This window comes from Falco rusticolus, chromosome 4, assembly GCF_015220075.1.
Source record: "Falco rusticolus isolate bFalRus1 chromosome 4, bFalRus1.pri, whole genome shotgun sequence".
NCBI classification, from domain to species: Eukaryota; Metazoa; Chordata; class Aves; order Falconiformes; family Falconidae; genus Falco; species Falco rusticolus.
In genome coordinates, this window is record NC_051190.1 from 16648367 (window position 1) to 16664205 (window position 15839).

Sequence of the window (15839 nt, forward strand, 5' to 3'; positions counted from 1 at the left end):
GACGAACAGAATCTATACAAACACACATGGACTAATTATTCAAAGTTTATGTTTGTGTTAAGAACTGGCTGGAGATCAGATGAAATCAATTTTCACGGGTTTTGCTCCACATGTCCCTTATTTGTAGATATAAGGTAGGTTTTCCGTTCTTACCATTATTTTATCCTTAGTGGGTTTAACATCTTTGGATTCCTTGAGACATAAGCAATTAAATGCAAGCCAGTGCTGACTTTGGGGCATAAAAATACTCCACAATTTTATCAACAGAGTGATTTGAAATGAACACTTCAGAAACAGATATTCCTTTACACCCTGCAAGTATATCTGAGAAAAAGTTAGAAAGCTAGAGGCTGATCTTGGAAGTCTTTTTGCAAAGGGAACTCTCTGGTTTGCAAAGGAGTCCCATATGGTGAAAACACTGTGGAACAGGCTTAAAAAGCTTCAGTGCAATTAAATGAAGACCTCGCACGCAATCAGGTAAATCACAAGTTGTGGCAGCCATTTAATTCATTGCACTATGGTAAAAGTAGAACGGTAAAGAGACCAAGCCAGGGGTGGAAGAAAATTAAAAAGCAAATGAGGGAAGGGAGAAGTAATGCACAGATGCCTTAAAATGAGTTTTCCACAAATTTCCTGGCTAAATATCTTTTTTTCTATTTTGGACTACTAAGTGTTTTCTATTTTTAAAGTTTAAACAAAAAAATGTTTGCTTCTCTTTGGTTCACAAAAGGTTTCGGTATTAAATTTTATTTTTTCATTTCATTTAAAGAATTTTCACAGAAGGTCAGAAAACCAGCATTTTCCTAACCCCCAAAATGGGATTGTGCCAAAATGTTACCAGTTTTCTATCTCTGCAGCTTTCCATTTAAGGAACACAGCTCTATATTTTACGAAGTAACAATACACAAAACTGCAGCTTTCAACACATTACTTATTGATGACGTAGATGTGCTTTCCAACTTCTAAAAGCCTCTGAAAGTTCTCTAAAGCAAAAGGCAATATTGTCCATAGTCATGTTGCACGGTCTAGCTTCTTAGAGGCTTTAAATTATTGATCTCTCTTCTCTACCTCTCCTGCCAAACTGAGGATGACCCAGAGCATTAGATTTTATCACAAATATGAGATTTCCAAAAACATACTGCATCATTAGGAGCCTGAGCAAGCCATATGGTTTTAATTTTGGAACATCCATGCAGCACACTGCAGTCTCAGAGTATTTGTCAGTAGGTAAATTCAATGGACAAGTATCCAATTTTACACTTTTAAGCCTCGGATAAAGACATGGTTTCCTACTGAGATGCCCTTGTTTACTATCCTACTCTACAGAGGGGATGGACCGATTCCTAAAAAAGAACTTATCCAACCACGAGGTATTTTAGCTGCACCGATGCATCATATAAAGGAGCTGGAGATGACTGCTTCGGTATACTCAGCTCTTGCTGCTCCCTGTCAAGCCAGGAGGATCCACCCAAGCGTATGCCAAAGTCTGCTCTAAAGATTAAATTTCGGTGTCCTTGTGTACAACCTCTGTTAAAAAGAGGTGATCTATTACTTCACATTCAACCCACCTCTTTGGAAAACAAGAAGTTGTGCCAATGCTTCAAGTTTTAATTTTCTTCTATTTAGAACAGAACCTGTTGATAAGCTAAGGGGTAAACATCTGGTGCCAACCAGGTTACGCTAACCACAAGCACCGTTTAGGGAACCGGCCGTATGTTCTCATGCCCCCTCCCTAACGCTGCTGTAACTGAGCCACTTGAAAATGTTGTCTTTGCATTGCAATATTTGGAAATCTCAATAGCATATCAATGGGCTGTGACCTCAGTAAAGCTTATCTGCTTTAAAACAAAGGGAACATCTCATGATGTTCGAGCAAAACACTTGTGTATGTTAGTGCCTGCTGAACTGGGGTCAGGCTTATCCATTAATTAGTTTCCCTGCATCTGGTTTTTGAGCTCTTCTCTTGCACTAGATCCCGATAATCAGACTGAAAGAAGGGAACATTTCCATTTCATTATTGCCTCTAAAATTGCTTTTTTAAAACCTCTCTCTTATTCTAAGCCACCCTTTGTGAAGACCTTCATGAGAAATCTTTGCAGGTTGTTCGTGTGCATCCACCTGCTTCGGATGTTACTTGGTCTCCTGCTGATTATTTGTATGAGCTGCGCATAATGCTAATGTACCACTAAAGTGACTGCATCATTCTTTAAATTGTCATCTTTTTCAAATTCTTGTACTAAAAGAAGTTAGGCCTCCAACATTATTCCAGGCATATTATACAGAAGAACAGTTGCTGGAATAGTATTAAAAGTTCACTCAATAGCTGCTGGCTGCTGGTGCCTTACCAATCACAAACAGGAAGCAGAATACACTTACTTGCAAGTCATTACAGAAACCAGAGGTTAATTCTCTGGTAATACAATCCTTCAGTACACAGAACTATAAACTGTAAATACAGTCCTTTTTAAAAGCAATAATAGACCTAGTGGAAATAAAATCCTATGCAGCCTCTTATGCCTTTCAGCTTTCCAAGTGCACTAGAGCATAGCTGAACAGAAATAACAACTACTTCTACCATCAGTATAAACAGAACGAGCACCGCTGAGATTAGATATCAAGACAGCATTCTTCACAAAAAGATGCAGCAAAAAAAAGCGTACCACATCATTGAAAATCATCTGTTTATAAAATCACCTACTGAGGCAAAATTTTCAGCTGTTTCATTCACAAGCTCAGCAGAAGCATCCTATGTAATACTTAAACTTTCTAAATCACACATTGCTTCTCTTGCCTGATGAAAAAGCATCATTAGCTACTTGATTCCAACTCTGGCATCTACATGCTTTTTCCTGGAGCCAGTGATGTCAATGGAAAAGCCCCTGACTTCTGCAGGGTCCAGGAGGAAGCAGCTTTGAACAAACTTTGCAAGATATTAAGGCCCCCCCAGCATTCTTCACACTCTGAACCAGTACGAAAAACACTGTAGATGTGAAGGTGGGGGAAAATTAATGCTTTGTCTGCTAGGGAATTTTTGCTGATAACCTAGGCTTGTTGAAATAAAAAAACTGAAAGATGCAAAATGATACAAAGGAGAAAGTAAGTAATTAAAGGCTTAAAACAGTGCAGTTGAAGTCAAACATCAAAACAAGAGATGGATGATTTACCTAGTTCACTGTCCAGTTCCTCCGTGTGTACCCCTTCTTCTCCAAGGGAAGAGCAGTAAATGAGACAGAAAAAATTAAAAGAAAATTTCAGATACCAGCACCAAGCAAGAAATTCCCTACAGCAAACAGCAGAACTAGCGCTAATTTTCTGCAGACTGAGCCCCAGCTTTCCATTTATCACACTTTAGTGATCAGAATATTGATGGATCTGATGTGGATAATGAAAGAAGTGGTTGTTGTATTCTCAAAATATCTGTATCAACTGACTACTTCCACGCCACAGTTTGATATGGCAAAGTAATACATTTGTGCTGTTCTCACTGTAGTGAAGCTTCTCCCTCAGGTCTGTACAGTCCAACCTTTGCAATCCATTCTGTAGACACAGGGATCTATCAGAAGGCCAGACCAGAATACTAATGAAGAAATCCAAGAGGAAAACCATGCATCTAAATAAGAACTAATGTAGCAAGGTTTTCATTTGCTAAATTTGCATGCATACAAGGTCCAATTGACTTCACTGTAACTACTCAGATGATTTAAGATAGACATGAAGTGCCTTGTTTAACTGGAGGAACAGACCCCCACCGTAATCCAGATGCACTGGTGAGGCATATACAGGAATGCACCAGTTTTAGTGGGACACCTGGGACAAAGATCACATAATTTTTCAAAGACACAAAGCCATCAATATTCACTGTTGCTCCATTTATCATTATCTGCTCCATATTCATAAGTTACCAGTGACACAGATGATTAAAGTATTGCTTAGCCTATAAATAATAATAATGCAGTCTGAAAATGAAAGATGATGACAAAACCAGAACAAAGATGGTAAAAACAATTTTGGACCTAATACAGTAAAGCATAAGCCACGTAAATGAATGATAGAAGCAAACAGAAAATGTAGTGTCACAGCATTGATTTTGAAAATTTGGACACCTAAAAAAACTCAACACTTCCACAACCTGTTTGCAATATATTCTACCAATTAGCGTGAAATACAAATTGCAATTTCCTTTGATTGCCCAAACAACTGGAAACGACCAAAAACTTGTTAGGGACACACATCCTGATGAAGAAAAAGCACAAGGCAACTGCACCCAAACAAATCTGAAACGACACCTAACATTTATAAAAACCACAAACAGAATGGGATCAAGCCTGAAAACTCACACACAAACACATCCCTCAAACAAAACAGAGGAGGAGTCCCACTGATTTCAGTGGAAATACACCCCACTATGACCCTTGCCAAGCATGTCCAGCTTCCATGATGAAGTAAAAATAACCTTCTGTCTTCTTTCTGCTCACGTTGTTCTCTGAAATGTAATTATTCTTATGTGCAAAGTAAGATCAGAGCAGCCAAGCAAAACAGTGCAGTGCATGCACTGCTGTACCTATGAAACAACTGCTTTAGCTACTGAGTGTTAAAAATATTCATTAATGAGCAACTCAGTGAATGAAGTGAAGGGGTGGGGGGAAAATGAAATCAGCTGATTTGAAGGACCTGATAAACAAAAATGCCACTAGTCTGCAAAATGATGAACTTAATTAAATGCAAAAATACCAGCTGTATGTTTCTAATCCCAATAAAATAAATTATTCTAATGTTTGCTTTGTAATTGCTAAGAGGATGAGAGAAAGACTTTCCCTTCTGTGAGGAGACTTAAACCTGTTTCCCAGCGGAGCTCAGCCACCCGTTGTTGACTCCTCCCGTCCCCTGCTCCCTTCCCGGGCTCAGAGCACAGCGCGGGCCACGATGACCCACAGCAGCACGTGCTGCTTGTGGGCATCACTGGGGCTAGCGACGCAGTGGGAGTCTTGCTGGTAGAGAACGCCAGGACAGAAGTTGTACTTCAGGGAAAACCACCCTCTGAAATAGGAAAGCTGATGCTGAGACTCAGCAACCTCCTCTTTAAATTGCCTGCAACGCTTAACTGCAAGGAGGAGGGAGCTTGGCCTGCGTATGCTGTTGTTTAATTTTGTTCCAGTTCTGATTGCACACTGACATATCCATTTTTAGGTGCAGAGCAAGGCCTTCATTAATCCAGCTCATCCCGCTCGCTCCTTGACAGATGACGCCAGTTGCTAAGCACCTGAAGCAGGCGCCAGCTCGGTATGCTGGTTTTCTGCCTGGGCTTTGCACATCCTTGTGGTCTGGGGGCACGCTGCCTTGTGCACTGGGAAGCTGGGGACCTGCTTTATCGTGGCAGCACAGGTTGCACAAGCAACAAATTCTCCCATCCTGCAAAATCTCACACGTGAAAGGAAGTAGAGGTTGAAAAACTGCATGTGCAGAAATAGTAACAGCAGTTCTAGAGGCCAGATTTGAATCTACCAGTAAAAAGGGACTGAGCTGATTATTTTCCGAAATAAAATCATAATTCTTATTGAGTCGACTCACACCAGTAGGATGTTGATCATATTATGAAAACTAATTTTACAAGGACAGCACCAACTCTGACAAAGTAAACCCTTCACTTTTTAAGGTACGTCTACCATGATAGCACTGTGTTAGCCAAAATCATGCATTAGAATACCATCACCTTTCCTGGTCAGTAGACCAAAATTTCCACACAGGTTTTCCCAAATGTTTAAGTTATTTTCATTGTGATTCCCTTTTTATTCCAGCATCTCTTAAAGGATGCTGAGAAAGAACCTCCTTTAACAGTCCTGCATTTGGCTGCTCTAAATTGGACAGTGGCTTGCATTTCCAACATCTCAAGGAATACAAAATTAGATCAGTGTAAATTTTTAGATGCAAAACTACACTTCCAAACGGGATTTGTTTTCAGTAATCATAACACTAAGTGGACTGTCAGAATTTAACAGCAGAAGCAAAGCAATGGAGTTATTTCTGCTCAAACAAGGAACTAACAACATAACTCTCTCAATTAATGTAAAGCAGGTGGTTGAAGCATAACACAATGGAGCACGTAGAGACTCAGTTGCTTTCCTCCTACACAGTGATCCAAGGAGCCAACACATTAGAAAGCTTTGAGTCTTGTTCAGCATCAGTGACTGTTTAAATGCCTTTGCAAAAAACAGAGGCCTCTTCTAGCACCTCTTTGATGTTTATTAAATGATCTGCCATCTCAATGGCTATTTTACATACACAGACAGTGATTTTACAACAACGTAACGGATGTCTCTATGCACTTACTAATGAACCTTTTTTTTTTTTTTTAAGTATTTCTGAACACAGGTTATTGGAAAGGGGAAAAGGAAAGGAAGAAAGCCACCAGAAATAGAACAAGTACACTATTACTTCATTACTTTCAGTTTCTTACCATCATCTTCACATTCTTCTAGAGGCTTCTGCTGTTTGTTCAGGCACCGTGGATCTAGCCAAGATGTTGTTTTTGTGTTATGGCTGGGAACCAAAAATGGAAATATGACCTTTGTTAATAAAGCAGAGCTGAAGTATCAGTGACATAAAAGTATACATCCTCTTTATTATTCAACAGCCCTGAAGGCATACTTTTGCTCCAGAAGAAACAGCATTACAATTTGATGTTTTGCAAACTAGTCTACCAAATCACAAGAATCACAGCATTGAAAACACAAAGGTAAAAAGCAAAAATACAGAAATCAGTATTCCTGACTGGAAGGACACATATGAAAACTGCAGTATTATAATACTAATTTCCAAACTTTTGTCTTCGGTGGTTGGTTTCTTAATTCCAGGAGCTGTCTCTGAGCCATTTTCCTCCTGATGAATAGGGAGAAGTTTCCCTTCCTCCCTAAATCATGTAGTGGTCTTTGTTCTTACGAAAGACCTTTGACATTTGTCTAGATTTGACCCAAGCATTAGTCAAAAACAAAATTTCCAGTGGAAAACTTTTTAATTACACAAATAAAAATGTTCTGTTAAAGCCTTTGATGGAAGTCGAACAGCTTTACTTTCAACTTTTCCTTTCTACAAGTCCCCTGACAGTATCGTGATGCCAGTCCCAGTGGTGAAGGCTGCATAGCAAACAGGCTTAAAATAAATTTTTCTAGACATTATTTTCTCCCATCATTTTGTTTGCATATGCAGACAATCTTGTAATATAATGTCTCTTCTACAACCTGATGTCACCTTAGACATAACCTGCAAAGATACCTTTCCAGTCTCTCAGGTATCACATACCTAGCTTAGCCTTTAACACTGCTTAGCAGTTTTAAGTTTCAATACCATAGTAATGCTATTTACTTCTCCTTCAAGGTTTCAGAGAGGTTTACAAACTTAACCTTAACCTCACAATAGCCACATGAAGCTGGAGATGCTGTAATGAGGGCTACGATCCCTGAGGAATTAACAGCTGAACAGCAAACTTGTATTTTACTGCAAGAAGAGGGGACTGCCCTGCTCCTAGAATCAAAGTGTGTAAATAAAAGGTCCTTGCTTTACACATCCTACTACCCAGCCCTCCCAATGCAGGATCAGCAAATGTGTTCAGTCCTTTTGTATGCTTTAGAGCAATTAATCGCCAACTAGAAAAATGAACGGCAGAAATTCAGCAAGTCAGGCAAATTAACAGCAATAAAGCAGAGGGGTTCTGTCAACTTATAAATAAGCAAGTCTGTAGTCTAGCTGAGAAAGAGGGCGGTGGGAGGAGAGCAAGAGAATATTTGCATATTTTTTGCAACTTTGTCTTGCTAACCAAAGGCTCACGAAAGTGTAGTTTGTTGAGGCATGAAATATATAGCTAAACACCTTTCAGATCACACACTCGGAAAGGCAGGATTGTATTGAACCTGCAACATGCATACATCTACGTGCAGGGTAATGAGAAGCTGGGATACTTTGGGTAATGAAAACCCCAATTAAAGCACCAGAGAAACATATCTCAAGAGCCAAATTGCTTCAGCTACAAGCCATCAGGATTGGTTATCCGACATAGCTCTGGCCCCACTGGACCTGTGCTGGTTCTGTGCAAGCATCTCAGACGTTCCCACTGTTCCCTTCAGCACCCTGACTGGATAACCCAAAGCGCTGTAGATGATGATACTGACATCTGAGCCAGCTTGGGTCCACACAGCTCATTAGCTTGCTCTCTTAATTTGATACAAATCAAACTAAATTGTTTCTAGGCTCAGGGTGTCCTTAGAATTAATAGAACTGCAGTCATTCAGTGCTGTATCCACACCAACACATTCTTGCACAAAATCACTCCCTATGCGCATGTATCCTCAAAATGGTCAATCTGCACTGCAGGGAAGGAAGCAGTTGGTGTGCTACCAGATTTTCATGTCAGACAGATAGTTGTGTATGCAGGCTACGTTTTTCCACCACGTATATGATTCCCCTGCAAAAGGTCTAACAAATTATTTAAGGTGCTACAGTCCTGCACTGCTAAGAGAATGCACACACATAGAGAATACAGCAGCCGTGGGGATGGGTTTTGGGGGAACTGGTGGCTGCAGCAAAACCCCTGGCTAAAGCACCTGTAAGGAAGGACAGCAGGGGCCCATGTAGGGACAAAAAAGGGAGTAACTGTCTTCTTGGGCAGCATTTTGTGCTCAAGATCTGTCCTTCTCCAGGGAAGAAAACGGCAGGCTCCATGGACTATTACTCAGCCTGTGTTACATACATTAAAGCGAGCAAGTACGTCAAAGAATGAGGCACCCTGAGGACATAATGAGGGGCAGAATACTGTGTTTGGGATAACGAACACACTTCTGTTTCATCTGATATGCAGCTGATGAGAATTTGCATTGTGCCTTCTAGATTTTGGCTTATACTAGGGTGTTGGTGGAGCCTCTTGGAGTAACTGGAAAATGGCCTTTTTTACAGCGCTGTCTCCCAGCTGGTGAAGAGCTGTTGCAGCGCTCTCAGTCCCCCCAGCTCCTCAGATCTTCTGGCAGTCTTCTCTGATGGGTTCCCTTGCCACTGCAGCCAAAGGGAAACCTGCCCTGATAAACCTTCCCTTGGCCCTGTCCAAAAGTCCCCTCTCCTGCCGATGGAGCAGGACTGCTCCCTTACTGGCCTACTCCAGCATAACTCTCTGGAGTACCAGAAGGGGCTTCAGCAGAGGAGGTTCTTCTGTGCTAAGTGGCCACTGGCTTCTGGTACACAGACAGAGGATATCAGTTTCCAAGACCATATTAAACAGACCATCAAATCCAAAATCAATTCCTCACCCCGCTCCTCTACTTAGGCAGCTAAGGGCTTGAGTTGCAAAAGCTAATTGAATTTTAATGTCTAGCTAAACTCTGTGCAAGAAATCCCTTCCACTAACGGGTCCCATTTTATAAGTTACTCCTATCTCAATAAATCTAGATGAGTATCATTAGAGACTATTATTTATGGCATGAAAAAAAATCAATATCTTCATAGAACTGCTGACAGCTCTCAGCTCTTAGGCAAAGACAGCAGAGCACGAGGTACCGCTTTTCCAGACTTACTGTGCCTACTCGGCACTGAGCTATGCCTTCTGCAAAACACTGGAGCTTATTAACACATTTGGCCCATTTGCTCTGACAAGAGGTCAACACACAGAGTCCATTCCCTGGCTCTGCCACCGCCCCGGCACCTGATGCAGGAATTCTCCCTGCTGCATTATGCGCAGAGGCAGGCTCCAGAAACCAAGTCTCAGCCCTTTCAATTAGGAGCTTTCACTCCACCCGTTAAAACAACTGGCCCACATTTTACAAATGTCTGTTGCTATTCTAACTACCTTCACAAAACAAGCAAATTCCCTCTGCCTTTGAACTCAGGAGTAATTTGGATGTTAATCCAATCAGGAAATGCAAAACCTCTTCAGAAGCACTAAGGAACTTAACAGCTCTGCAACATAACTCTATACACTAAATATTTAATACACACACGAAATGTCTCCATGGAGGTTTTCTTATGCCCAAAGAGAGAGGGAGAGAGATAGAATTAGAACAAAAAAAAAAAAAAAAAAAAAAAAAAGTGCTTTACTCTATAAAATAGACTTCTCCGTTCTCGGTGTAGGCCATCTCCCAGTTTTCCGGCAGAGGACCTAGGTTATCCTCGGCAGAAGGAGGTAGGTATTGAGGGAGGTTCTGAGATGGTTCCGTGGTGGGAACGTTGGTGTGGCTATCAATTGCAGATGGTGGGGCTGTCTCTCTTACAGTATGTGTATTACGCTCGTCTTGGTCACCAGACTCTGCTGTAGAATAAAAAGAGCAAAAATATCATCAAAAGACAGTCTTTTTCTCTTCCCTTTTGCTTCCCTGGGTTTATCCTTACAGCTTTCCTTTCCTTGCTTTTCAATGCACAAGAGGCAGCAAGAGATGAACCCCGGGTAAAGACTCTGCAGCCTTTTTGCCGGCAGGGATGAGCTTGCTTTGCCCACGCGCTGCAGCCAGCGCCGAGCCGAGCTGTGATCAGCTCCCCTGCTCGCTTTGACGGGCCCTGCGGAGGTACCAAAGCTTTCCCAGCTGTCTGAGGCCAGGGCTTGCTGATGGAGACAACTTCAACGGGCTTCTGAGCAGGCTTACAGGTTTGCTCCCGCAGTGCCAGTTGTGGGACAGGGATTAGCAGAATAAAATTTCCTGTTTGAAGAACGATCAAAAAGGGAGATTTTTACAAGTGCAGGCGGTAGCCAGAAGCTTGAAGTCAACAAGCTAATGGTGAACATCTTTAGTGCAGTGCTTTTTTTTTTCTTTTTTAAATTAAAAATTAAAATGAATGTCAGCACTACACCATGTGTCCACATGTTGCTGCTCACTAGTGATGTTCTTGCTGTCTGAGGAGGTTTATTCTGTGGCTCATCACTGTATCCTACCAGTCAAAGTCACTCAGGAGTATTTTATGATGTATCTGGCCCTTCTCCCTTAAAGGAAACATTCTTATATCAGTGCTGTTTGGAGCTGTATCCATGAGACAGTGCTGCTCATTCCTTCCAACCCCAATCACAGTAAATGCTCTCCAAAAACCAGGCCTGTGCCCCTAACTCCTTCACAGAGAGGTTTTGGCAACAACAGACAAATTCTAAAATTACTCCTGTGTCGACCAAAGGGATTTTCTCTGGTTCTTGAAGGTGCTGAAAATTTATGGAAGTGCTTCCAAATCACCTGAGGCCACCAGTCAGCCTCCGGTACACACAGCAGGCAACACACCGAGCAAAAGACAGAGAGATCAGCATCACACTGCCCAGTCCCCAGCAGTGGGACTGAAAGGGCTTCACAGCCAGGACCTCGTCTCTGCTCTCTAGACCATAGACCATGGACCTCCTCAACTCACAGCCCTGGTTTTTGGGAGGGCTGTTAACTGCAGCTCCTGCACTATTCTAGTCTGTGTGCTGCCATTGCAGAAAGGGAAGATGCTGAAAATAACTAACTGGGAGATGAGGGAAGAAAAATATCTGGACTATACCAGTTCCCTCAGCTGCCTTCCTGGCATTCAATATTTTTAGGTAGAAGATGACAAGATAAAGAAGCATGAATGAATCATCGCCAGCTAAAGCCTCAGAGTGTAAACATGCCAAACTCTGGAAAACACAAGTCATTGAGAGGTCTTCTAAGGAAGCTGGAGCATTTTAATATGGCTAGCACGTCTACGTGTGAAATAAGCATAAGGAATCACTTTGGTATATGAGAAATAACTCTTTTCTTGATTCTGTGCCCATTTAATGGAGGCAAGGGGCCAGGGCGTGATAACACTGCGACAAATGAGCTGCATCTCCCAATATTTCATCTTGTGAAGGAAACAAAGCAGCGAAACGATGCTCAAATTAGTTCAGAGGCACCAAACTGAGACGGGCAGCAAGGAGGTCAAACAGCACCTCCCACCAGCTTCCTCCCAAAATCAGATCTTGTTGACAAGGGCTGAGGTTGCTGCCATGTCACAACATAGAACACAGAACAGAACTTTGTAAAGGAGCTGGTAAGCAGAGACAGAAACTCCAGCCTGGGAGGGATTAGCCCAGCCAGGAGTGACTTGGGTTGGAAATACGTAACAGGCAGCAGCCCAGCACAGCACAAGCCTCAAAGCCATTTGCCAGTCTGGCCCAGAGAGGGCCAAAACTACACCTCTGTCTAAATCCTTTTAGAGCTCTACACAGACTTTAGAGCCAGGACTTTGGCAGGTAGGAACTAGCATGACAGTTCCTATGACCTACCAGAGGCTGGGAAGGGAAATTGTCATGGTGGTAAGAAGTGACCAGAGGATGACAAAGGACCTAGTGCCAGTAGTGATGGTGAGCACCCACAGCAAGCGAAAGCTTGAAGGTGTGGATAATGCTCCCTGCTAAGTGCTTACTTCAAAGGGATCAAGGAAGACGAATTCAGTGCTTGAAACTGAGCTGAGGAAGTAATGCTCTAAGCGCTAACAAATACCAGGATTGCAGACATGGGGAAGAGCTCTTGCTCCTCAGAGCTTCACAAACTTCCAGTTGATTTCTGTGGAAACTCAACTGATCTTCAATATTATTTTGCTGTGAATCTGCCTGCACAGCACTTGACTTTAAATTGCAGAAGTTTCCAATGATCTCTCAGCTCAATGGTAGCCACAGTGGGACTGAGATCTGTGCTCAGCAGGACACAAGGCCTGCATAAAATACAAAGTTTGCACCCATGTTTCATACCTCACTCCTACAGCAAGCAGCCCTCACTTAGCTGGAAGGTATCTAGGAGAAGAGCACCTAGTAATTGTACGTCATGAGTATCTCTAGATGCAAGGAAGGGGAAAGGACAGAAACTTATTTAGAAAGAAACAATAAATAATTTCAAATGTAATCCTGGATGAGTAATTTCATACTGTTTGTAACTATCAACCATATCGCAAGACATCCTTGAACTTTCTGCAACTATTCCCCATTTTTTTCTCATCCAGCTCAATCCCACAGTGACTTTTTAGACAATACAATGATGTATGTGACTGTCCACACCTGGACATCTGCCATTCAGGTGTTGTTGGCCAGTTCTGTCTGGCACTAACAGCTTTGCAGGAAACCCATTAAAAACAACCCCTCCCCCCAAAAAAAAAATCCCCCTCCGAAAACCTTCCCCATGTATCCTAACTGATGGACCACGGAACTTATGTTTTACCTGTGAAGCTACTGCTCATTTCAGGTACATCATCCTCTTCCTCATTCTCTGTATGCACTATGCCAGCATTTTGCATATCATTGTAAGACTTGGTTCGCTTTGGAGTCGACTGCTTGGAGCCACACTGCAGGTTTTGCAAAGCATCAGTGGAAGTCACTTTCCCACTGAGGGGCTGGCTGGGAGGCTTGGGCGTTCCATAATAGTTACCTAGGCAATAGAAACACATTTGCATCTTCAAAAGGGAACAGTTTATAGCAGCAAGTTTTCTATTTTATTTTATTTTCAGTTCCATTAAATTTTCTGTCTCTCACCAAAAGCAAGTAAATATACTAATACACACCATTCCCCTTTTTGGGGGCGCACATTTCATCTCTAGAGCAGACACAGAAATATTTCTTGCCTTTTAAGTTATTGCTGTTGAATCTAAAAGGAGAAGCAACGGTTGCATTGTTTAGGTGCACTGAGCGTACAAGGGCTAAAACAAAAGGCAGTCACGGTGAATAGCAAAACTTCATCTCGTTACATCTGAATTTCAATTAGCAGCCTTTTTACATGTGTGCACCCACACAATGCTGTGGCAGATCTGGAGTGAGCCCTGCAGAAAATAAAAAATTCATGACTGCTATCACCAAGAGAAGTGATAAAAGGCTCGATGGCCTGCTTTAATACACAGGTTCTTTTAGGGTGGATGTTGCACTTAAAAAGCAAAAACTGTTCTCTCTCTCTGAAGGAAAACTTTGTCAAAGGATAGAAAAGAAAAGACACCACGTGGCATCACTTTCTTCAAAGAGGAAACTCAGCAGTTGGGTCAACTTGGGTAGAAGGGAACAACCAGACCTTAAAGCAAAACCTGAAGTGACAAAGATGCACCCAGAGTTAATGCAACACACAGCTCTGGGCAGCCATCGCCAGAGGTGACAGAAACAGTGCAAAGTGCTTGGGATGCTTTGTTGTCATTTTAACTGGCCATGGAAGAAATACAGAATAAGTGCAGATTCACTGATGCCGGAACCACCTGGAGGTATTGCACCGTTCCTGTTTCACTTCACCTCAAACACCACAGTAGGGCTCCATTTGCTCTGAAATGCTCCACAGGAACCTCAGGTCTGGAATCAGTTCCCGCAGTGCTGGGCATTACAGCAATTCAGACCTATTGCAAGGTGCATCTTTTACGTTTTACACAATGATCTGTGATATACAACATAAAACTCCTCAGAATTTTCCCTTTCAGGAATTATATTAAATTTTATTTTGCACCTTTGGATTCCAAGGGTGCACTTAAAAATTCTCCCTATACTCTCTGCTATGACAAAATATAAAGGATGCCCTCCTGTATGACTTCAACTGTGGCAGCAGCACAAAATTCTTGTCTAATATACACACATATTTGATTACACGCTTCATCTATCTCCACAGTCTATGTAGAACTTGAAAGCTCTATTTTTCATTTTTTCAGTGCATATTTTGTTCACCCACTGCAGGAGATCAGGTTTGAGACCATCTAAGGAACCTGAAGTTGCACAAGTCCACAGGACTCAATGAGATGCATTTGCAGATCCCAAGGGAACTGACTGATGAAGTTCTATCTTCATAGAATAAAGCCACTATCCATTGTATTTGAGAAGTTGTGGAAGTCTAGTGAAGTTCCCACTGACTGGAAAAGGGGAAATATAACCCAGGGAACTACAGGCCAGTCAGTCTCACCCCTGCGCCCAGCAAAATCATGGAGTAGATCCTCCTGGAAACTATGCTAAGGCACGTGAAAAATAAGGAGGTGATCGGTGACAGCCAACATGGCTTCACTAAGGGAAACCATGCCTGATAAATTAGGTGGCCACCTACAACAGGATTACAGTGTTGGTGGATAAGGGAAGAGAGCTAACATCATATACTGTCATGCATGACATCCTTGTCTCTAAACTGAAGAGACATGGGTTTGACAGATTGTCCACTTGGTGGACAAGGAATTGCTGGATGGTCGCACTCAAAGAGTTGTGGTCAATGGCTCAACGTCCAAGTGGAGACCAGTAAGCGTGGTGTTCCTCAGGGCTCAGTATTGGGACCAGCGCTATTTAACATCTTAGTAGGTACAGAGACAGTAGAATCAAGTGCACCCTCAGCAGGTTTCATGATGACTCCAAGCTGTGGGGTGCAGTTGACACACTGGAGGGAAGGGGTGCCATCCAGAGAGATCCCGACACGCTCAAAAGGCGGCCCTGTGCACACCTCATGAAGTTCAACGGGACCAAGTGCAAGATCCTGCACATGGGCCAGGGCAATCCCAAGCACAAATACAGGCTGGGCAGAGAACGGACTGAGAGCAGCTCTGAGGAGAAGCACTTGGGGGTATTGGTTGACAAGAAGCTCCACACAACCCAGCAATGTGTGCTCATAGCCCCAGAAAGCCAACGGTATCCTGGGCTGCATCAAAAGACATGTGACCGTTCTATGATTCTATGATAATTACACTATATATTTAATATCCATTCTCCAAAAAGTATACACGCCCCTTTATTAACACTGTTACACTAGATGGAAACCACGTGTCAAAGGCAGATTGTGTGAAGGCACTTTAAAACCTCATCTCTGCTAAAAAAGATCTTTTAGCTTATTTTTATACAGATGCATGTGTATTTTTGTTGCAGAAGCCAACAGCATCATTCATAGACTGAG

The 15839-nt window shown here is 42.3% G+C and overlaps 1 protein-coding gene across 23 annotated transcripts in view; it reads right to left on the minus strand.

The window, feature by feature from the left end:
• The window catches only part of MAGI1 (membrane associated guanylate kinase, WW and PDZ domain containing 1), a 355846-nt gene that overhangs the window by 66009 nt on the left and 273998 nt on the right, over nucleotides 1-15839 (minus strand). For 10 of the 23 annotated variants that reach the window (XM_037382557.1, XM_037382551.1, XM_037382550.1 and 7 more), the window contains exons 4-7: nucleotides 13167-13373; nucleotides 10075-10285; nucleotides 6455-6537; nucleotides 3165-3203 (exon numbers count right to left, since the gene is read on the minus strand). In XM_037382557.1, the coding sequence (XP_037238454.1) occupies nucleotides 3165-3203; nucleotides 6455-6537; nucleotides 10075-10285; nucleotides 13167-13373 (540 nt within the window). The remainder of the gene's footprint in view (nucleotides 1-3164; nucleotides 3204-6454; nucleotides 6538-10074; nucleotides 10286-13166; nucleotides 13374-15839) is intronic. The other 13 variants (XM_037382565.1, XM_037382552.1, XM_037382564.1 and 10 more) reach the window with 2 other exon arrangements.